Source organism: Nannobrachium achirus, assembly GCF_963921795.1.
Source record: "Nannobrachium achirus genome assembly, chromosome: 9".
In the NCBI taxonomy this organism is placed as follows: Eukaryota; Metazoa; Chordata; class Actinopteri; order Myctophiformes; family Myctophidae; genus Nannobrachium; species Nannobrachium achirus.
Genome location: NC_137818.1, coordinates 21,538,839 through 21,562,899, shown reverse-complemented (window position 1 = coordinate 21,562,899; position 24,061 = coordinate 21,538,839). Strand labels below are relative to the sequence as shown.

The window sequence follows — 24,061 nt, the reverse complement described above, 5'->3', positions numbered from 1 at the left end:
ACTATACTATATCTATAAAACCAGTGCCATTGTATAGACATGGTCTCACTGTAATATGCACACATAATAGCCTATAGGCTATGGCACATATTACAACCACCTAAATGACAATGAAGCAAAATAGGAGGACATCAAAAGATTGATTAGCAAGGTTTCTTAAAAGATAGTAATTATCCTTAATAAGATTGTGAAATCTTAATAGGCTTCACTCCTTCAAATTCAGTGCTATTTGTAAAGCAGTTGTTTTAGTCCCTTTCTAGTTAATAAGATGAAAAACATTTTTGACTAGATAATACAAATACATTGGTGTTGAGTACAGTACACTGTATAATACAGTGTTATATTCGCATTTGAAATGGCCAGTCTTAATTAGCAATAATTTCATGACAAAAACGAAATATGGCCAATTTATAGCATAAATAACAATGCTTTATTGTTATTACTTAAGAATAGTAGACACTGACAGAAGCCTTTTTTATGTGACTTGAAGTTCATCATTTGTAAATATCAATGCAAAATTAGGTGAAAGTATAGACTTCATTGTAAGCATGACATATTTAGAAACTAGTATTTCTTACCTTTTGATACTATTCTATGCCAACATTTAAATAATATTAATATATGCAGCTGGGGATGCCCCTACAGTATATGTCTATCACAACCACCCCTCCCACCCTGCTCCATACTAGAACACAACAGGATTCACCCCACCCATAATTATCTTGCTCCTATTTTTCCTTTCACTCTTTCCCTAAGATGACACAAGGCGTTCCCGTTCTCCATGTTCTTTTAAAGTTAATTCTGAAATGAAGCCCGTATCAAACTCCTTGCAACAGCCCCACTAATTAATGCGTTTTCAATGTGTAAGCATCCGACACACAGCCAAATCCAGCTAAATTATTAATAAATCCATTAACGCCACAGGTTTACTCTGACCAACTAAGAAGTCTTGCACGAGGGGCCAGTGCACCGGGACAATGGAATAATCCCTGTCCTCATGGAAATTCTCTTAAAAAGCAGCCTTTTTAACTACACTGTTAAAAAGTAGGGCTTGCACTGTAAAGGAACCTCAATAAAGCCCGGACCCGGAGAGTTCCATCCCTGTCCATGCATATAACCAGACTTATAAACTAACCTCAGAGTTGTTGGGAGGGAGAGGAGAGAGAGAGTAGGCAAATGAAGACATGTGTACGCACACCCTCGTGGCAAAACTCTGCTATTCTCATTTCCATCCACGTTATTCAAGGAGTGCAACGCAGGCTGGTCAGATCGTTTTCTTTGTTCCCGAACAAGATGCCACACTACTCTGTGTTCTTTGGCAAGGACAACAAAAAGAAACGAGACGTTTGGTTTTCCCCCCCCCTGCTAATGACTTTGGTCTCTTATTCTCTCTTTTCTTCGCTCCCTTCCCTCTTTCATTCTCTCCCTCCTCCATTGTGCATCTCTGTTCCCCTCCTATTGTGTGCCAAAGCATAGTCACAAGGACACAGTGGGGCTTTGTCCCCTGGGTGAGGTGGGGACCGGGGAGAGAGCAGGGGGGAGTCGTAGAGGAGGGATGAAACAGGCGGAGGAGGGAGAGTTGGAGCTGAAAGCGGAGGGTGTGGAGTTTAGAGATAGAGAGAGAGAGAGAGAGAGAGAGGCAGGGGAGTTGGGTGGTGTAGGGAGGGGTGGGGTGTGTCTGTCTGCATGGTGTCAGCCGGGGGGGTAGGCTAATGGCGGCAGGCAGGCAGGCAGGCAAAGTGGCGGTGGAGTAAAAGCAAGCAGGGGAAGGTAAAATAGTAATGGGGGCTAATGGGACCTTTGGGACACCCGTGGTCTGTAGTGTGTCAGTGAGTTTGAGGATGTACTTAGCGTGTTGTCGGGCGGCTGCTTGCCGCGCTTTGGGATTTAGCCCAGGCACTGCAGTAACCTCACTAACCTGTGGTGCCCATGGTAAGAAAGAGGTTGAAGTTTGGCTCCGGAGGATCTCTCCAGACATCACCCGTTCTGAAGTCCCGGCTGCTGTCGCACCAAATTATGGGCCCTGGGTACAAGGATTCACTCCGGGCCCCCCATGAATGTTCTTCATAGGGGGGGGGGGGGGGGGGGGGGTTTACCCATTTAGACTGGGAACATATTATTTTGTGCTTTAACTCTTGAAAAATAGCAGATCTGCTATTTTTGAAAAATCGTGAAATTTTCTTTGAAAAAAGTCTTTGAATATTTCAAATGAAAAACCCATGTTTCTATGTCAGTGTGCTGCTCAACCTTTTCATGTCAAGGACCCCCCAAAATGACATATATTTGGCCACGGACCCCCATCTCAAAATATTTAGTTCCAGGGGCCCCCCAAACGCAAAATTTGAGTTACAAATGTTTGCTTAAAAATAGATTTATTCAAACATTTGCACACATTTTCACGACTTTTCAAAAATAGCTAAAGTATAAAATAATTAAGGTCCCTCCAGCTTGGGCCCTAGTAACTCAGTCCCACTTTTCCCAATGTTAATGTAATTACCGATACCAGACTAGCGTCCCTATTCTGGGGTGAACATTCTGTGAAAATCGATGATCCACAAGCTCACAATGTGTTGTAAAGCGACGCGTTATGAGTTTGTGGATCAGCTATTTTTGCCAAAGATATTTGGTGAACAGATAGCTAGTATAGAGCCTGGGGGACCCCTGTCAACCAAGTACTATTATGAATATACCAGGGACAGTGCACATTCATCAACATGTCAGTTTTCACATCCATGTAAATGAGCCAGAGTTAGCTCATTTTCAACTGTAGTCCCATGAGAAGGCTGTTTAAAAGTGGTGATATAACTATCCATACAAGAACAGACACATCTATACAGTACAAGACAAGTAAACATACTGTAGTACAGGAGACAATTACAGTAAAATATGAGAAATGTCACCAGTGACAAATAGAGGTGATAATTAGGTTTGTTTTGCTTTGAGCCATCTCTTAACCCATTAAGTTAAGAGATGGCTTTTTACATGTTATAGCAACAGGTTTTCTCCTTTCTTTTCTTCTGTTTATTTTTATTCTTTTGATTTAAGTTTTTCTGAAAGCTCAGGTTAGGATTTGGAAGGCGATTTTAAAATGGGCCTCGGGTGGAGTCTAAATGGGTTAAAGTTATGTAGGGTTTAAGTGGTTAAAAGCATCCGCAGTAGTCATTAGGATTCACCCTAAAGCATGAACAGCCCTCTGCTTATTCAGTTATCATAAACCACCTGCTACTTTGTGTACACCAGTGGTTCTCAACCTTTTCAGGCCATGACCCCCAAAATAATTATATTTGAACCGGGGACCCCCCACCCTGCACATTAAGCACTTGGAATTGTAGGAGTTGGCATTACATTTAGTTTGGCTCGATCTATTCCATTGTGAAAATAGCCGATCTACATGCTCACCAAACGCCTCACGTTGCATGTAGATCTGCTATTTTCACAATTTCTGCCTCTAATATTTCATAATGTGACCAATGTTTGATCAGAGGTACCAAAAAGGTCCCTTACATTTGTAATTTTAGAAACGTACATATACCCTGTATACACTTACGTTGGTGTACTGTATGTTGGTCTGTTTACTGTTGAGTGAGAAAACAATGTCAACAAATTTGTGACTGAGTGTGACACAGGGGCAGTCATTTCGGAAGCCACTACTTTAGACCACAGCTGAAATTACTTTTTTTTTTCTTTTTTCTAAAATGTGATAAAGCCACAAAAGCATGTCATAAATATAAGGCTACAGTTCACTTAAACGCCAGAGCTTAACTCTGCATGTAAATAAGACTTTTTTTTAATTAATGTGAGAGATCTGGACATAATTCTGTTGGTCCTCCCAAATTTAGAACTTGAATATCTCAAAAGTAGTATTTCAGCATGGCATCATTCTATAAGCCATATCTTCATAAATGTTGGGTCAATCTCCACAACCAATATATAATTTTGTAGCTATGATTCCCAGCTTTCAAATGAAATGAAAAAAATGAAAATGAAAAAAAATGAAAAATGACTAGCCGTCAGCCGCGCTGGGACACATTTGGCTAAATATCTGGGGCCCCCCAAAATAATTTGGGGATCCCGACCCACAGGTTGAGAACCACTGGTGTATACCACCACACGCGCACGCACGCATGCACACACACACACACACACACACGCGCGCGCGCTGCGCACATATGCCTGGGATGACCCCAGTCCATTGTGGCAGTGTGTATACCAGGGGTCCTCAAAGTGGTTTGCCGTGGGCACCCTAGGGTGCCGTGACACAACTCCAGGGGTGCCACACTTAAACCCTCTATACCTGTAGGCCTACGCCTACTTAGTACGACGGACCACCAAACCTCCTCACCACGTCACATTGTGGACGTGTTGTGTGCTTGTAGATCTGCTATGTTGGGTAATGTCCCCCCCAGAATAGGGAAGCAAGTGATTAAATGTCAAGTATGGAGTTATTTTCAATCTGTCGTAATGGAAACTACTATTCTCTGAGGTTTTCCTTGTGACACGTGCTGTTTTTAGGGGGAAAAGATTTACTTTTTACCGTGCTGTGGAAGAAAAGTTGTTTACAGGGGTGCCCTTAGACAAACATGTTTGAGAACCACTGGTGTATACACATCCACACATCTCAGCATGCGTAGCACTATTCACTCTTAAAGGCCATTGCTATACTGGCTTGTGGTGGACATTTTTACAAAATAATATATATACACTGTATATATACAATACAATACAAAATAAGGGGACAATAATATTACCAGAAAGAGCATCCCTGAATGATAGCTCTTTATGAGCTATCAATAGCACAAACAGAGCTCTGTAACTCTGAGATTTGAACACTCTCAGATCCATTGAACACTCTCAGAGTTAAGGGCCTCCCTAAACATTTGAGAACCACTAGTATTAGTTGGACTCCTAATATGAAGAAAACCTGGAGACTTGACATTCAGTAATTGGGTCTTATGATCAAAATGAGAACATTATAATGCTAATGTAAGGAAAATCTCCAATTTGCCACGGACAAGGACAAGTCTTTGTGATGGATACATTTGTCAGCGTACGGACATACTGATGACCCCTGTTTACCTCCTCCACCCTCCTCTGACTGCACCACCGGCACACCATCAGGTGTTTCCGGACAAATACCAGCGTTAACCGGATCCAGAGTTGCTGGATCTGGCCCGACCCGGCCAGGTCCAGTCAATCCGCTGCATACCCGCTGTTTAGTTCGTCATGCTCTGGACCCGCTAATGCGGCATCTCCCTGCTGTCCCATACATCACCGTCCATGACACTAAATCCTCGGGTTTGGGAGGAGGGCCTGCTCCAAGGGCCCTGTCCCGGTCTCATGCTTTACTGCCTGGCTACTGGCTTGTTTTCAGGACACGCCGAGTAAAATATGGCCTATAACCCCTGGCTAGGACCTGGAGAGGAGATAGGAGAGGATGAGGAGATAAGGGCCTGAGAGAAGTTTGAAGCAAAAGGAAAATATAAATGGAGGAGGAATTTGAACAGGAAGCGCAGCAGAGTTGGAAAATGTCGAGCTCTCAAAATGGAAAGAAATACAAAACAGTTTACGATGTCAACAGATTATTTTAACGGCGCTTGTAGGTTTGGGGCACAAAAATAAACATTTGCAGACTCCAGGGCCCAGTGGTGTAAAGTATAACTTAGTACATTTACCCACGTACTGTACTTCAGTATTATTTTTCAGGATTTTTGTTTTACTGAAGTTTTTCCAATTTTCTATATTTTTATTTCTACTCCACTACATCTTAGAGGCAAATATTGTACTTTTTACTCCTGCAGATATACATTAAAAACATACATTAATCACTTTAGCCCTATTTTATACATAGGCTATTTGAAAATAGCCGATCTACAAGCTCACTGCAGCCACATCACATTTTAGTACTTTTACTTTTGGTACTTTAAGTATATTTTGGTGCCAATACTTTTGTACTTTTACTCAAGTAACATTTCGAGCACAGGCCTTTGACCTTTACCGAGAGTATTTTTATATTGTGGGTATTTCTACTTAAGTGAAATATCCGAGTGCTTCTTCCACAACATGCTTCAGGGCGCATATAAATTCAGGAAAAACTAGGACAGAAGGCGACCACACCAAATGCTCTCTCTCTCTCTCTCTCTCTCTCTCTCTCTCTCTCTCTCTCTCTCTCTCTCTCTCTCTCTCTCTCTCTCTCTCTCTCTCTCTCTCTCTCTCTCTCTCTCTCTCTCTCTCTCTCTCTCTCTCTCTCTCTCTCTCTCTCTCTCTCTCTCTCTCTCTCTCTCTCTCTCTCTCCATTTGGATGCATCATTTTTATTTTCTGCACACGCGCACACACATCAACACGGTGTTTGTTTGGTTCGCTCAGCCCCTGAACCTCTTTAGACTGGATTATCCTCAGGGGGCATGGGAACAGCTCGGCGTGATCACTAAAACCCTCTCAACATTGATCTGTTAGTGTGGAGAGCAGCTATACGCCACCGGTCTATGGTGCCTATTCAGCAAAGCCTTTGTGTCCCCCGAGTGGATCTCATGTCTCAAGCCGTCTGACGTTCGGCGGGTCTCGGGCTACGACAGCCAGAGGCCGAAAAACATGTTGCTTCAAGGTCCATCGATCATCTCATAGAATAACACTGTCCTGGTTTAGCTGAAGTCCTACTCCGCGTCAGAGACAGGGGTGTCGCACCAAATTCTGGCCCCTGGGTACAAGGATTCACTGCGGGCCCCCCATGAATGTTCTTCATAGGGGGAGGGGATTTAACACATTTAGACTGGGAACGCATTATTACGCAATATTTTGTGATTTAACTATTGAAAAATAGCAGATATCTGCTATTTTTTTGAAAAATCGTGAACATTTTTGCAAATCTTTGAATATCTTTGAACCGATTCTATAAGCGTCTTCTAAATCCTTCTAAGGTTTTTTGAAAAACCTATGTTTCTATGTCAGTGGTTCTCAAACTTTTTCATGTGAAGGACCCCCGAAATTATATGTATTTGACCCCCTTCTTAAAATATTTAGTTCCAGGGACCCCCCAGAAGCAAAATTTTAGTTACAAATGTTTGCTTAAAATACACACATATATATATATATATATATTCAAAGAGCGCTGTGAGCTTGTAGATCTGCTATTTTTCAATAAAGTAGAAAATAAATTTAGTCCCCTCCACCTTGAACCCTAGTAACTCAGTCCCACTTTCCCCCCCTTGTGATGCCCCTCGTCAGAGGCACATTGTAATGTCTGTGGTTGTGGGCGAGGTGGGTGGTGGATCTTGTGTGTGTGTGTGTATATATATTGATGCTGCTTCTGATTAAGGAAAATATGAGCAAAACATGCAGCCACATTTCCAACCCGAATGGGAGGAGGAGTATTGTTTTAAGCTCAAGGTGCCGTGTTGCTACCCACGTCCAAAAGAGGATGAATTCTCAGAACTGGCAACCTAGAGATTTGCCTGAGGGTGTTTTTGAACTCGAAGTTGTCTAAATTGTGCTGGGACGTATTGGCCTAGTGCACTTATAATTCCATACCAAGTATGATGTAGGCCGGCTTTCACACAGGCTTGAAGGTTGTAGACATCAAAGGGGGCTTGAGCCCCTGCTCTTTTATCCGTCTGTAAAAAGCGCCCTCTCCAGAGCCATGCCTGAAGGCAGCATTCAAGAGAATTGCCTTGTCCAAACTCTCCTGAACTTGAATGCAGCATCTTATATTGAAAGAATTGGAGGTCAGCTCTTTTTGATATTTCCACCAAAAGCCCCTTTTAGAAATGTCAGCCCCTGCCTCTCTAACATTCTCTGCACGTCCCTGGTGTGGTAACAATTTGCGTGAAACTCTTCAGCCAAAGTGATCTGTAATGGTTTGGGAGTGTTTGGACAACAGAGTAACGTAATTCTCTCGGAGTCCTTATTTAACTTAAGCAGGTCTTATTGAAATAGCATGTTAGCTGTTGCTTAAGTGGAAGGGCAGTGGGCCAGTGTGGAAACTCCATGCCGCCACTGGTTGCTTTATTTATGTGGAAAGAAAAACTTTCAGAGCAGAGCAGGAGACTCAGACAGGAATCCAAGCTCTCTCTCTCTCAGGCCTGAAAAACATGTTCCTTCCACTGCGCTTGTTTTTAGATGAAGAGATTCCAGCCCTTTATGATGAAAGCTTATAATTCCAATCAACCGCGGTTCCAGCACGCGCTGATAGAAATCCTACCGGGAAACATAGACATTTGTTATGAAAATAAAGAATTGGAATTGTTGGCCCCACACACTTCTCAGAACATAAATTGTCGCGGCAAAAGTCAGCGTGTTATTAACTAACAAATGAATTATTGCATAAAATCATGTTTTTGTTTTCTGCATATTAAACATCTCACTGTGGTCTCTGTCTGCAGTTGATGGGCTCCCTGGTGCTGGCGGTGGGACTGTGGCTGCGCTTCGACCCAGAGACAGTCTCTCTGCTCAACGGAGATGGGGCTCCTGACACCTTCTTCATTGGTGAGGATCAGTGGTGGGAGGAGTACTCGCACATTTGTACTTGAATTTATTTTGTTGATTTTTTATGCCTTTATTGACAGTATAGTAGGTTGACAGGAAATGGGGAGAAAGAGAGATGGGCAGTGACATGCAGAAAAGGCTGTCGGGCAGGGACGGACTGGGACTAAAATTCAGCCCTGGCATCTTAGCCCAGACCAGCCCCCACAACCAGCGTGCGCGCAGATACTCTACCGACTCATCCGGTCGAGGCACATACAAATACACAAGCTCTTAATACCACAACTTTTACAGAACAACATAAATGATAACTACACAACCCACAGGCAACTAGGCCTACACAATCCATAAATTGTATAAGTTAGCGTACAGTTCTCACCAACAAGGGGAGTATGAACATGACATTGGCAAATAACAACTTAGCATTAGCAAGCTGGGATCTTTTGGCAATTTGTGCCCGGGCAGAAAAAAGGTTGAGAAAAGGTTGACAATCACCTGTTTCGAATGATTTCAGTGCGTTGAATGAGAAATTATCAAGTGTTTTCAAGTGTTTGAATGGTCTGGTATCTCGGATACTCAATTCTGGGTATCCCGGTATCTCACAGTGGACGGTTGATCAAAACAATGAAACAGTGGCTTGATTAGTAGTGAAATGTCGACATCTAGTGGTCAACCTCAGAGGTACACAATAACAAAAACTGAGCTGAATTCCAGCATCGAACTAGATGCCATGGATTCTCTGTTCCCCGGTGTAACGCTCCACGCCACAGACCCCGACGGAGCGGCGCGGTATTGGGCGCCGATGACCCCCGTGAGTCGCCACTGAGGCGAGCGCTAGCGAGCCGAGTTGCCGCGACGTGGTGGGAACGGCGCCCAATCCCACTCAGCCGCGTTACCGAGATATGTGCCGTTATGGACAGAATAGTAAATATTCAGTCCCTCACTATCCACGTCTACCCCACTGCACGTCTCCAGCACTATCGTCAAAGATAAATGCACAAAAAAGGAGTCACATCATCCGTTCATTAGCTCAGTCAGTAGAGCATGGATGCAACAAACCAACGGCTTGGGTTCGATTCCCGTGAGGGGAATATAATAATCTAGGCGACAGATATCGGCGCATGCGTACATCAAAGTGCACGGAAACAGGATACCTCGTGGATACCCCGTGGATTCAAACGTCTGATAAATGGTGAAAAAGTCTGATTGAATGCGAAGAGAGCAGTCGAAGCTGGTGTGACAATAGTAACTAGTGTTGTTGCTGCTCTTATACCACCATTATTATTATTATTATTATGAGAAATGCACTCCTTAAAGTTGAAACAAAATAAGTTAAGAACCAATTAACCAGTCTGCTTAAAGTATGCATCTGTAGCAGCTAGTTGACAGTGCAGAGAGACATAATTGCCTTCCTTTGATCCATTAACAAGGGGCTGTTACTACTTATTGGCATCAGCTGCCAGCTGGACACAGAGTCTGACACAATCACCTCCCTTCTGCAGGGCTCTGTGTCTGTCTCATTTCTCCAAAAGCCCTTGAATATGATTGAAAATGATTAAGGATTACTGTGATTATGGTAAGCTTACGTTTCATATCGCACTCACCTTACCTGTAACTTTCACTACTCCCCAAAAATATTTTCTGAAAAAAATAATAATTGCAGAATATGCCAGATGCCCAGTCCGCCCCTGCTGTCGGGTTTGAGATTCGAACGCACAACACGCTGTGAGCCTATTAGGTGCCCAGTCGTCCAGGCCCACATTTTGTACTTTTAAGTAAAAGTACCACCAAAGCCACAATGTAGAAAATACTCTGTTACAAATAAAAGTACAGGTTTTCAAAATGTACTCAAAAAAGTTCTCATTATGCAGAATGTCCACAATACCTGTATGTATAGAAAAAATCAAACCTCGGTTCGAAGTGGAGCGGTGAATTTGAGCAGCTGTACCCTATGTGAGTGAGTGAGTGAGTAAACTGTGCCTGTGAGTGAGTGCAGGTGAGTGTGCCTGGCCTGCACAAAACAGCGCCCCTCCTTTAACTAGTGTGTTGTGTGTGGCCACTCAAGGTATTGCCAGGCTACGGACATGGCCAGCCAGCCACCCACCCAGCCAGCCAGCCAGCCAGCCACCCAGCCACCCACATACCCACGGACATACCTGTCTATTGGGAGCGCTTTCACCGCTCCAAAAACTTAGAAAATAGCCTGAGTATATATAGGGCTGAAGTACAGTACTTGAGTACGCATGTGCATAGTTACTTCACACTACTGGTGAGTATCAAAGCACACCTCAGCCAGATTGGCTATTTTCGCACAACACCATATAATAGTACGACAAAAAATTATAAATTAGGGCTTAAGTGGTAAAACAAATCTATCTGCTGATCCTTTGAGCAAGTGCTGAAAATGAAATATGTACTTCATATTAAAAGATTTCACGGAGAGAATTGATTAAGACCATAAGTTGACCTCGACTATGACCTCTGACATCTGACACGCTAATGTCCCTGTCCCTGTTTTATGGTTCAGTTATGAACGGTCCATAATCACACGGAAATGTCCTCATGTATTCCCCTCCTCTTTATCGCTACTTTGTGTTTCCATGCATGCATCGATTGGCAGTGAACGCAGCTTCTTAAGACCGAGGGAATATTAATGACACTAGGCAATTATTCCACACACACACACACACACACACACGCACACACATACATGGGGCGGCATACTGTAGCTCAGGGCTAGAGGAACCGTCATTAGAGCACGACCAGTTCCCAGTTCGAATCTGGGCTCCCCCTGAGTTAATCGAAGAGTCCTTGAGCAAGACTCTGAACCCCTAGTTGCTCCCAGTGAGCAGGTTGGTGCCTTGCATGGTTTCCTCTGCCATCGGTGTATGAATCTGTGTGTGTGAATGGGTGAACGTAATGCACAATCTATGTAAAGCGCCTTGGATAAAAGCGCTATATAAATGACAACACATTCACACAATTTAGTGATAAAGCCACACACAAATCGTGTGTGTGCGTTGTTATGACAGTAAGCATATTGCATGCACACAGGATGGGTGTCTCAGCGTGCAGATAGATGTTGCATGTCTGTGTTGCTTATTAGACATTGCTGGGTTCAGTTCTTCCAGCGTGGGTGTGGCTCTGAACGGCAGGAAAACTAAATACGTGAGGGAGACCACAGCGGCACTAAACACCTTTCAATCATTCACACCGCCCAGCTGGAAAGTGAGAGTGGGAAGTGAGAGAGAGACAGAGAGAGAGAGAGAGAGAGAGAGAGAGAGAGAGAGAGAGAGAGAGAGAGAGGGAAAAGAGTGCAGCTTCTATAACGGGACATGGTCGAGGAGAGGCCGAGAAACAGATGAAGAGCTAGACAAAATTGCATGCGGAAAAAAAGAAAGAGGAACTGAAAAGAAGACTATATGTTTCCTTCTACCACTTTTTCGAGTCACGTGTTCAAATACTGGATTCTGATTGGCTAAATTCCGGAGGTTATGAGAGGACCACTGCCGCAAAGTTGTGTGTCCGAGATCAATGCGCCTCAGTGTACATCCGGGGACTTTCCCCCAACCAACAAATGAAGGTCGCAGCGGTCCTATGTTTACTAACGTGCGTACTATCGTCGCCGATTTATTTGGATCCAATGCAATCCGCCAACTTTAAAGCCCCTTTTCTCTGAACCTATGCCTTTCTGGAAGCGAACAGCCTCTATTTACGGCCGGAACGGTCCTTCTAACTGACGTTAGCTTAGCTGTATGCTAGACATCTTTCTCTGCATGGAGTTGGCGTCATCTGGTGGTGAGTAGAAGATGTTGTTTGTGGAACTATTTGCTGTCGTCGCGGAAGTTTTATAGGCAATAATGATTGTAACTTAAGATCCTTGCAAGTTACAACTATGTGTTTTCTTTCATGTATACGGGAAAAAGTGGTAGAAAAGCTATTTACCACTCGGGGTCGGACATTATGCTCTCATAATGTCCTGAGTGCGGGTGTTATCGGACTCGGCTGCGCCTCGTCCGATAACACCCGCACTCAGGACATTATGAGAGCATAATGTCCTCTCACTCGGGGTAAATTGCTTACTTTTTCCTGTGTATACACAAATGGATCCCGAAGGATTGCGCGTTGGATACTTTATTAACAAGTTTGATAACCGTACAGGTAGTACCGTCAAAGGTTATGCTAAAAGGATAACCCAAATTCTTCAGTAATACTACCAGTAAGACTCCCTAATCGGGAGATAAGCGACCGTTGGTCGCTTATCTCCACAAATAGGCCAAAAGTTTGTTTTACCAATTATCAAGACATACGGGCAGTTGACAGTTTGCCATGGTTACTCATTGAAGTTGAATCTCCATATATGGAGATAACCTACGCATCACACTAAGTCTGACCTCACCAGCCCATATTTGGGCATGAGCAACTTATGTCTCCATATATGGAGATATGATGACATCACACAGTCCTCAGCCGATGATGTGGCGTGATGTCATACAATACACAAACGAGCCCTACAGTATAAAGGGGCAATTCTTGCCAGGAAAGAAGCATTTCTTCGACTCAGACCTTATCGCCAGGGTTGGCTTATAGCAGCTGTCGTTAGGACCATATATGGATTCTGTTAGTGTGGATCTCCTAACAGGGCATCATCTGGGATACAATCCCTTTTATGCCCATATATGGAGATCCCTAACAGAATCCCTTTCATGCCCATATATGGAGATCCCTAACAGAATCCCTTTTATGCCCATATATGGAGATCCCTAACAGCATCCCTTTTATGCCCATATATGGAGATCACTAACAGCTAACAGAATCTTTTTATGCCCATATATGGAGATCCCTAACAGAATCCCTTTTATGCCCATATATGGAGATCCCTAACAGAATCCCTTTTATGCCCATATATGGAGATCCCTAACAGAATCCCTTTTATGCCCATATATGGAGATCCCTAACAGAATCCCTTTTATGCCCATATATGGAGATCCCTAACAGAATCCCTTGTATGCCCATATATGGAGATCCCTAACAGAATCCCTTTTATGCCCATATATGGAGATCCCTAACAGAATCACTTTTATGCCCATATATTATGGAGAAATCCCTGCTCTGAGTATCTGACATCAGTGTGATGTCACCTGTTTATGCCCATATATGGAGATCCCTGCTCTGCGTATCTGGTTGCTATGGTAAACAGTTGGTTGCTAGGGTAAAAAAACATGGTTGCTATGGTAAACAGTTGGTTGCTAGGGTAAACAGTTGGTTGCTAGGGTAAAACCATGGTTGCTAAGGTGGTTGCTAACGTACACTAACAGACCAGCAACAACAGACTGTTGCCACAGCAACGTACACAAAGGTTTGTGTACACATGTGGTGTGATGTCATACTGATGCGGAGATATGAGCAGGGCAAAGGTGTGACGTGTGACGTGTGACCGACGGACGGACGGACGGACGGACGGACGGACGGACGGACGGACGGCCGGTGGAGGTTTTCATAGTAAACTGCTCCCTGACGGTCGCAATAATACATACAATACAATACAATACAATACAATACAATACATATCGGTAAACTCTGTAGCATCAAAATGTATCTTTACAGAGAAAGGAGGGGTGGTGGGGACGGTGGGCCGAGGATGCTACAAAGGTGTTCAAGGAGTTAAACATGCTATGTTAAGTATTTAACTCATTTAGGCCTAACCTATAGTTAGGTTACCTGACTTTCGCCAGATGGTGGCAGCATTGCTTATGCATTGCTTTACCATCTGGGTTCACTTGCGGAGGAGGGGTTCCCTTCGGAATGTCCCTGGACGGACCAATCAGCGGCAGCTATGGGCGGGCTCTGAGCGGCTCTGAGCCAATAGAGTCTGATTGCAGACCACGTGGAAACCCAGGAGGCGGATTCTGGGTGCAACGTCATGCAGACAGGCCAATATGAGTCGTTGGAGTTGGCACGGCCATATCCAATCACCTGCTTTAGAATTTAAAAAAATGGCCCGCCCCTTACATCGGTTGTGCTGGACCGAGTCCAGATGGTAGAAGCAGAGCGTTATGCAGGCATACGCAATGCTGCAAACCATCTGGCGAAAGTCAGGTTAATAGTTAGGCCTAAATCAGAAATTAGCCTACAAAAACAAATTTGCTACATACTGTACATGTACTGTAAGCCCCTCCCATACACTAAAATGTGTTCCCGGCCTGAATTTAAGGTCAGACATTCTTTTAGGTCTGTATTTGGTTTGGGTTGGGAGTCGAGATCTTTTGGTAAGGCATTCCACTTCCACATTATGGTGGCAGCATAGTAGAATTTGAGCCAAATTTGGGTGAACAAAGTCAGATGTTATTATGCCCATGATGGGCATCACTCACTCTATAGCTTCGTTTAGACCCTGTTTAGACCGATTCTAAAAACACCTTCTAAATCCTAACAGTTTTCTCAAAAAAAAAAGTCTAGCTTATAGCAAAATCTAAAATGACTACAGATGCTTTCCCGGATTGAATTGGGCTAGAGCTCTGGCACTCAGCTGTCTACTGTACAACAACCACGCACAGCTGTCTGTCTGATAGCATCTGATAATGTCAGTTATGTTAATCGCTCTGCGCCGACTGGTCACATTAATGCTAAACTAAGACCTCCTCATCTCCCTGCTTAATGTCTGGGTACAGCGGGTTCACCGTCTTATGTGATAGACGGACTGCCGATGTTGTTGTTACTTCATTATCTGTGCAAGTGCATTTTTGTTTTTGCCCAAAAAAAAAACAGCAAAAGCACCAGATCTACAAGCTCAAAACGAGTCGCTTTGCGCCACGTTACGAGCTTGCAGATCTGCTACTTTCGACACTTTCGCGTGACACTGTAGCATGATCAAGTAAGGCATTGGTTTAAGGAAAAACAGTTATGCGAGAAAATGGAGATAAATAAGAGGTTTCTGCCCGACAACAGCGATATGCCTGCATGTGCACATGCACACAAGCACGTATGTGCATAATGGCTGTTTGTGTCCAAACCAGGGCTTAGATGTCCATGTGGTTTGGGCTGAAAGGGAAGTGGTCGTTGTGGGGTCCTCAGAGAGTGGAGCTACACATGGCTTTGACAGGGAGAGCCATCGCCTCAGATGCAGCTCTGCCTTAGGAAGCACAGCTGAGAGCACTCAAGCAGTTGTCCATTGCTGTCTCCCTGTGGCATTAAGCCTAGCAGTTGCCTGCAAATAATTTCTCTAGCTCAGTGGTTCTCAACCTGGGGGGTCCCCAAATTATTTTGGGGGGTCCCCAGAGGATTAAGTTAATGTGCAACACTTCTCACTCAACAGTAAACAAACCAACATAAAGTTTAAGTGTATAGAGGGTATCTGCACATTTCTCTAAAGTGAAAAATGTAATACATCTAAAATGTCAAATTAAACATTGGCCAAATTGTCAAATATTTGAAGCTGAAATTGTGAAAATAGCAGATCTACATGCTCACAACGCCTCGCAAAATAGAACTGTGTTATACAAAATGTAATGCCTCAACCCTTAGTGCTCGTCAGGGTGGGGAGGTAGCCAGTTAAAATATGATTATTTTGGGGTTCGCGGCCTGAAAAGGTTGAGAACCACTGTTCTAGCTGCTCTCTCTCTCTCTCTCTCTCTCTCTCTCTCTCTCTACTCTTGTATGTTGATAGGTATGCACTGCATTAACTACATGTCTATTCCCACTACAGGGGGGGGGGGGGGGCAAATATTAATTTATGTATTTAAATTACTACAATACAAACTAATAAGGCCTTGGCCATCTGGTCAGTGATGTATATCGAACCAGCTACCTATCGAGACCCATGGTACCCATATATGGAGATCCATGTACTGTATATGGAGATATGCTGTGAGAGCCCAAACATGCTTACTCAGTTATTCGTTATGTGAAAGTCCTATGACATCTGACATCATACCCTTGTATACCCATACATGGAGATCCATGCCTGTAGAACCAGCCACACAGATATGGGCTGTCTTGGCCATATATGGATTCTGTTAGTGTGGTATGTGGCCGATTGGCCTCCATATATGGGCATTCCCATATGAAGTCCTGTTAGATATGGGCTTAATATTGATGGCATCAGGGAACTCCATATGGGCATAAAAGGGATTCTGTTAGTGTGACATCACATTGAAGCCAGAGCGTGATGTCAGAGCGGCAAACCCATTCTGTTAGAGTGGTTCCCCTGACATCACAGTGACATCAGAGCATGATGTCAGAGCGACAAACCCATAGAGCCACAGTGTCAGGCGTTATGTGATATATACGGACAAGCTGTGACCATTCACATACTGTGACCAAGCTGTGACCATTCACATACTAATAATCTGCGACCTACGGTCGCTATATAGCTTTTAAGGTTTTATACTTCACACTGGTAGTGTAGCTTAGCTAAATCTTTGCTAAGTCTCCCTTATCCATGAAATGTCCTAGATTTCGTAATGGGAATTATTGACTAAAGTTCCAGCAAAGCTAAAGAAAGCTGTGTGATATTTATCGCCAGGGCTGTCAGTCTGTCTGTTACTGAGATGAGATGCACTCAGCGGCAACGTACGTCAACAGTTGTGGGAGAATTTACGGAGAATTTGTAAAACTATTTTGAAGTTCCAGCGAAGCTAAAGTGGTGGAAAAAGTACTAAATGTTTTTACTTCAGTAAAAGTATCAATAGCCTACTGCAATGTTGCAACTAAAAGTCTGGAATTGAAAATGTGCTTGAGTACAAAAGTATTGGTATCAAAATTAGAGGGGAGGGGGAGGGGGGGGGGGAGTGGAAAGTACTCATCATGCAGAAGGTCGCCATTCCATTTTACAAGTTTTCAAATATGAAAATAGCAGATCTACAAGCTCACAATGTGTTGCATCGCGACGCATTGTGAGCTTGTAGATCGGCTATTTTCAAATGGCCCGAAATGTACTGTTTAAAAGGCTTAATTGATTGATTAGTGTATGTTTTGTAATGTTAATCAAAATATACAATGTAGATTCTAGTGGAGTAGAAGTAAAAGTACTGAAAATTTCAGTAGCCTACTTGAGTAAATTAACTTAGTTGCTGTGCAGGCCCATGCATACATAGACACCAAAGGGGGCTTGAACCCTTGCCCAATACCCGTCTGTAAAAAGTACCCTCTCCAGAACAATGAATGCAGTTTTTACTATGGTGAAAGAAATGCATTAATTTGCATTATTATATTTGTAATTATTCAGTATTATTTGGCACTATTAGTTTATTAGTTCATTGATTGATTTGATGATTTGGGCACCAAGGTAGAGGTCTGCGCGGGACTGATTTATTGAACCCGCTCCCGCCCGCTCCCGCCTGATTTCTGCCGACTCCTGCCCGCGCCGCCAATGATTTCATTTTTGACCGCCCGCTGTAATTTCCTCTCCGCCGCTCCCACCCGCGACAAACAAATTATGTGAATTTTGACCCGCGGACTCCCGCGTCGCACATCGCAGAACGTCCAACAGCCTCCCTCCCAAGAAGGCACATTGAAATGAGATCCAAAACCATTACCAAACAAAAAAGTGTGCCGTGTGCGCCATGCAAGGAGCATATTTGTGACGGACTGACAGTTGGTGAGAACAAATGAGAGAAAGAGAGAGAGAGAGAGGGAGAGGGCAAGCGAGGGAGCCACGGCACGGAGTGAGAGAGCAAGAGGCGAGAGAGAGAGAGAGAGAGAGAACTTGGCGAGAGACTCCAGTCCACGTACTGTATCAATGTGGGTGCGTTGTCCTCACTCAGCAGGGAGAATTGCGTTCTCTATTCACATCTTGACTTGCTAAAGAAGGCACGTTGACGTTTGTATAATCCATTGAGATCCAAAACCAACAGGACTAGTGTACGACTGTACGTGCGCGAGAGAGGAGCATTTGTGAGGTTGTTAACAGAGGTAAAGTGTTTATATTGCGATTGGACATAGGCGATGGGACTATATTATAATAAATAGTTGTTATTTAGGCTAAATAGTGAGTGACAATGCCGCCGCAAATATCTGCCCACCGGTTAGCCGTTAACAGACGAGAGAGGGAGGGAGGGGGAGTTAGAGAGCGAGAGAGAGAAAGAGAAATTCCACGTGTTGTAGGTCCATGCGTTCTCCTCAGGCGCTCAGCAGGGGAATTAAGTTACATTGATTCTCTACATATTCACATCTTGCTAAAGTATAGATAAAAGCTTATTGCGGGAGAGTGCGGGATTTTGCGGCGCCGCTGAGTTTATTTTGACCGCCCGTCCCCTCCCGCAGGGATTAAACTACCGCCCGCGCCACAATATATGGTGACGGGTCCTGCAGGTCCCGCGGGAGCGCGCTCCCGATGCAGGGCTCTACACCAAGGGCACACCTCTCCCAGGCCTAACTGATTGGCAGGCAGCAAGGGCTTAGGCCTGGGTAATGAGGGAAGGGCATGCACCTGGTGGACTAATGGTGTTTTACCAGTGCCATAGCCACAGTTGAAGAGAACCTTGCCTGAACTTGAAACCTTTTTTGTCAATTGTATGCACTTTAATTGGTAAAGTAAACTTGCAAATCAAACTTAAAGTTGCTTTCTGGACAATGTGTGCTTAAGCCTGCGTACAGCCCAAATCTGGGTGCATCAGTGTGTTTGTTAAGGAGGTTTGTTTACAAGCTGAACTTTCAAGGCCCTTTTAGAAATTTCAGCCCCTGCCTCTCTAACATTCTGTGCACGTCCCTGAAAGATAATCTGAGCAGATCACTTCCTCCGCGGAGTAACTGAAAACTCCCCTTCCACACAATGATAGGAGTGGCGTTTTTCACAGCTCTGAGGTCATCATAGACGCTACGTAATAATGAAATCAAGCTCTGCAATGAGAAGAACATCTTTTCGGTAGATTTGTTAAAAAAAAAGTTTTGCTTAGTCTTTGTCCGTCTGTCTCTCTTTCTCTCTGCGTTTCACCCCTGAGCCCATATGATCACATGGGGAGGTGAGATGCACTCTCTAACCCTATCCTCTGCAGAGCCTTTGCCTAGCAACAGGCCCCACCTGTGTGTGTGTGTGTGTGTGTGTGTGTGTGTGTGTGTGTGTGTGTGTGTGTGTGTGTGTGTGTGTGTGTGTGTGTGTGTGCGCACGCGCAGTTGAACCTGTCAGTTGAGTACAGTCGTTCCCTGCAGATAGAACCATATCAGTGCACTCTTCCTAATGTCATCATCATTTAACCCATTATAAGACCTTCTAAATTCTAACAGTTTCTGAAAAACCTGTTTCTATGTCAGTGGCGCTCAAATCTCTTCATGTCAAGGACCCCCGAAATGATATGTATTTGACCGCAGACCCCCATCTGTTTTTTCCCCTCCAGGGACTACCAGAAGCAAAGATTTGAGTTAAAATGTTCACGTGAAAAAGATTTTCATGAAATTCTTTGAAATCTGCTCTTAAATGGGTTCCCGGGCACAAAATCCTTTCAATAGTCTAATAGGCCTAATATGTATCAGTTTTGGAGGTCCCTATGAAAATGTTTGAGAACCACTGGTTTAGGGTCGTCACTGGTCAGGCAATTGACCTTACATTTCATTTCAGCATTCAGCAACATCTATAGAACCCTGTTCGAGTGTGTTGGTCTGTTGATGCTGTTCCACCAGTTGTTACGTACATGTGTTCTGGTCTTTAAAACTAATTCCAAATGAGGGTGTCGCTAACAAAGCCCCGATGGCGCCAATGTTTGGAATTCGTTGATCTCAAAGACAGTCAGACTACAGAAATAGCCCAGTAGAAAATGTCCATGTGACTGGATGTCTCCTGCGGCCTAGACACTAACCAGACATCAGACCCTTTAAACTTTAGATGGTCTGTGGATTCTTTAGTCCACTGATTTATTATATGTCTTATTTCTTTTCTTTTTTAGGTCTGTCCTTTTACTGTTACAGTACAATGCTGCCCTCTTCTGGTGTGGTGATGAAATACAACAGGGGTCTTCAATGTTTTCAGGCCAAGGACCCCTTAGTTGAGAGAGAGATGAAGCAGGGACCCCCACAATCTGTTCATAGATTCCATATTGTTTCATTGTTTGACAGCACGATCATCAGTGTATTTTGGATTCATGCCAATGTATGTTTTCAGATATTTTACCACTTGAACTGTCAATACTTAATACACTTGACCTTTCACTCTGTACTTGGTCTGCTCTTTTTCCCCTCTACACCAAACCTCTTTTTGAAAATAGCCGATCTACAAGATCTCAACGCCTCGCAGCACGAGGAGTTGAGAGCTTGTAGATCTGCTATTTTTGGCTAAAGTTCTCCGAATATGGACGCTAGGGTTCAAGTGGTTAATATAAAAAAGGAGAAAAAAAAGTTTCTATCTTTTGGAGGACCCCCTGTAGTAACTCTGAGGACCCCCTCTTGAAGACGGCTGAAATACAATGTTAGATGAAGCATGTGTGTTTCTGTGTTGGGAGCACCATTGCCATATTTTGTGAGAGAAATAAGCAGCCAGGTCTATGAAAACAAGCCCAAAAGAAGCGACTAGGCTACATGAGAATGTTAAACCTATATAATGTGACACGCTGTGAGATTGTAGATCTGCTATTTTCAAAAAGATCTTGAAAAGAAAAGGTGAAATGTTTGGAATGTTTTAGATGGGAGGGTCTTTGGAGAAATACATTCATTTGGAGCGTCCTTAACGTGCAAATGGTTGAGAACTGGTTTAACCAAGCCCAGAATGATTATGATAAAACACAGATCGAACCAGTACCATGTCTCAGGTTGGGTATTTTTGGAATCGGGGGGCCCGTGAAGAGCCCTAATTCGGACGTTTTTGTTTTTGGGACCGGAAGCAGGCAACCAATGGAAGAGTGAACGTGAACACAGCTTCTGATTCTGAACCATTATTTAGCCCTGCATGGTCACCGGACTAAATATTGGATCTGATCGTCATAAGCCACACAATATTCCCAAGATTTTCATGCTAAAATGGCTTTTTTCAGAGGGATAAATCTGGATAAAATGTACTTTATTATCAACCTTTCTCTGTCCCAGCGACACCCTCTCGCGGGATCTAGCAACAGTAAACATAAGACATTCACGAGATTAGCCGTCAGACACCAGCATCCACCTAGGAGACCATTTGTAGGATATGTCTCCAATCGGGAGAAATTAACCATCTTTGACCTGTCCTTTTGTATAGGTGTTTACATCCTCATAGGAGCTGGCAGTCTGGTAATGTTGGTGGGATTCTTTGGCTGCTGTGGAGCCGTTCGAGAGTCCCAGTGTCTGCTGGGGTCGGTAAGTTAAAACACACATTTCATATTCAACTCGTCGTTATTAAAGGGTTAATTTAATGTGTGAATTGTGCTTGTTTTTCAGTTCTTTGCCTGTCTATTAATCATCTTTGGAGCGGAGGTGGCAGCCGGGGTTTTTGGATTCTTAAACAAAGACAAGGTAGAATAATATGAATTCACACTATAATGCACGCTTAGAGCAATTAAATAAGTTAATAAATCCTTTCTGGGATTCCATCTAGAGCTGCAACAATCAATTATCTTCTCAGCTTTTTTGATTAATGGAATAATCGTGAAGTGCACCAAATCAATGTTTTTGTCGTATTCTTAGGCAAAAAATTTCCATAGGAAACAAAGTAGGCTCTTTGTGTCTGTCATCAAAACTATTGATTTACTTAATGTGACAAAATTCAACAAAAAAATAAATAAAAAGGCAAGCTTATAAAGTGTTACCAAAAATATTCATGAATTCAAGTCTCCATTGGGTGAGTAATCCATAGAAAAAAGTAGGCCTAGTTTTTTGGGTTAATTATCCATTTAATAACAACTTAAACCCTATTTAGACCCTCCAGAAAAATGTGATTATGCGATCGCATCATTTCCCGCATAATCAGCCAAATGCCACATAATATGCGGGGGTCACATATTTCCAAAAAGTTGCATAATCGCATATTTCCACCCGCATATTTCGTAACTACCCACATATTTCACCACATCAAATCACATAGACGCATATTTCGCATCTTTTCGCATATTTCGCGTAATTCACAACTTTTCGCATATTTCACAATGTTCTGCATATTTTGCATGTCACATATTCCGCAACTTTTCCCATATTCCGGAAACGTTCCGCATAAAATCACATAAAACCCTGCATATTTCATCATAAAATCAAGGATTTTTGCCCGCATAATCAATGATTTTAGTCCGCATAATCAAGGATTTTTGCCCGCGTTTATCTGGAGGGTCTATACTTTGTTGTACAACAGTGTAGTGCATCTTCAAGTTTACAACACGCTCATGACGTGTTGTGAGCTTGTACTGTACTAATGTACCTATATTTGAAAATGCATAATTTCATTGAAATCTATTATTTTTTATAATAGATTAAATTGATTCGTTCGATGAACTGTTGTAGTCGTAATACCATCCATTCTATCTCGCAGATCATCGAAGACGTCCAGAACTTCTACAAGGAGAGCTATGCAGCAGCAGCATTACCTAATGATAACAGCACACTGCTCAACTCCTACCACAGCGTGGTAAGTGTTATGGGAAACTAAAAACAAGATGCTGCCTCACAACGGGTTGCTTGGTAAATGTTAAATCCAACGTCACTAGAATTCATGTGCCCCTCTGTCCTACGCTGCCTGTAGCTGAACTGCTGTGGAACCAAAGAAAGCCCCTGCACCACTGAATCCCCGTCAGAAACCAAGGTGAGGCCTGTATAGAGCATCGCAGTGGGCGTGGTTTACTGGTGCCACTAAAAAATCTCCCGTTTATTTCCTCATAGACTTTCACGAAAATATTTATAACAATGTTAAGCCTAGAACCAAACCATCCAGGATGTCAGTGAATCATAACCATGAAACCTTTGTTTCTGTGAAAAGAAAAAATTGAAAATCGCTAAACAAAGGGTATTTATTAAAATTAGTATATCAAATAATTATATATTAAAATATGTTTTTATATAGGATCAAAGGTTTTATGGTCAATAAAATGGTATGATCGAATGGGGAGTTCATTTACGAAAAAACCCTTAGGGTATTGTCATACAGTATCACAACTTAAGTGTTGTAGCCAACACATCCCAAGGTGTCACATGCGGATTTTCAACCGGGATCATTTGTTTATTTTTGGAGTACAGTTCTTATATAACAAACACGCTTCAGAAGGGGGTAAAAAACCTTTCCCAGGTAGGATATGTAAATTACGTCAGACTTTGGTACTCCATTCATCTTGCCATTCTCACTCTCATTAAAGCTGTACTGTGGAAGCTGCTCAACTAGTGGTCAGTAGCGGTATTGCTTTTTTCGGACGTTTTTCGCGCGGACCCCCGTTCCGGTGGTAGCAAGACTCGCTGTGATTGGCCGGTGGTGTATGATCTGCGCTGTGATTGGCCAGTAGTGTATCATGTGGGAGATGACATCATTTTGCCGGGAATACAGCCCCTGTCAAGGCTATGTAGAAAACATATAAAGAAAAGGCTTTTGGGGCTGAAATTAACGGAGTGGGTGTTCTAAAACGTTAGCGATTTAATAGTTAGGACAATTTTAAGATTTGTTTTATTAAAAAAAGTTACATAGTATAACTTTAACTACTAAATGGGTTT

At 43.2% G+C, this 24,061-nt stretch overlaps 1 protein-coding gene across 1 annotated transcript in view; it reads left to right on the top strand.

Annotated features, from left to right (window-relative positions):
* tspan2b (tetraspanin 2b) overlaps nt 1-24,061 on the top strand; it is a gene marked incomplete at both ends in the record, with an annotated part of 57,925 nt that overhangs the window by 32,688 nt on the left and 1,176 nt on the right. Inside the window, 5 exons of the mRNA XM_080733324.1 lie at nt 8,377-8,479; nt 21,636-21,733; nt 21,815-21,889; nt 22,896-22,991; nt 23,106-23,165. Of these exons, the coding sequence (XP_080589450.1) occupies nt 8,377-8,479; nt 21,636-21,733; nt 21,815-21,889; nt 22,896-22,991; nt 23,106-23,165 (432 nt within the window). The remainder of the gene's footprint in view (nt 1-8,376; nt 8,480-21,635; nt 21,734-21,814; nt 21,890-22,895; nt 22,992-23,105; nt 23,166-24,061) is intronic.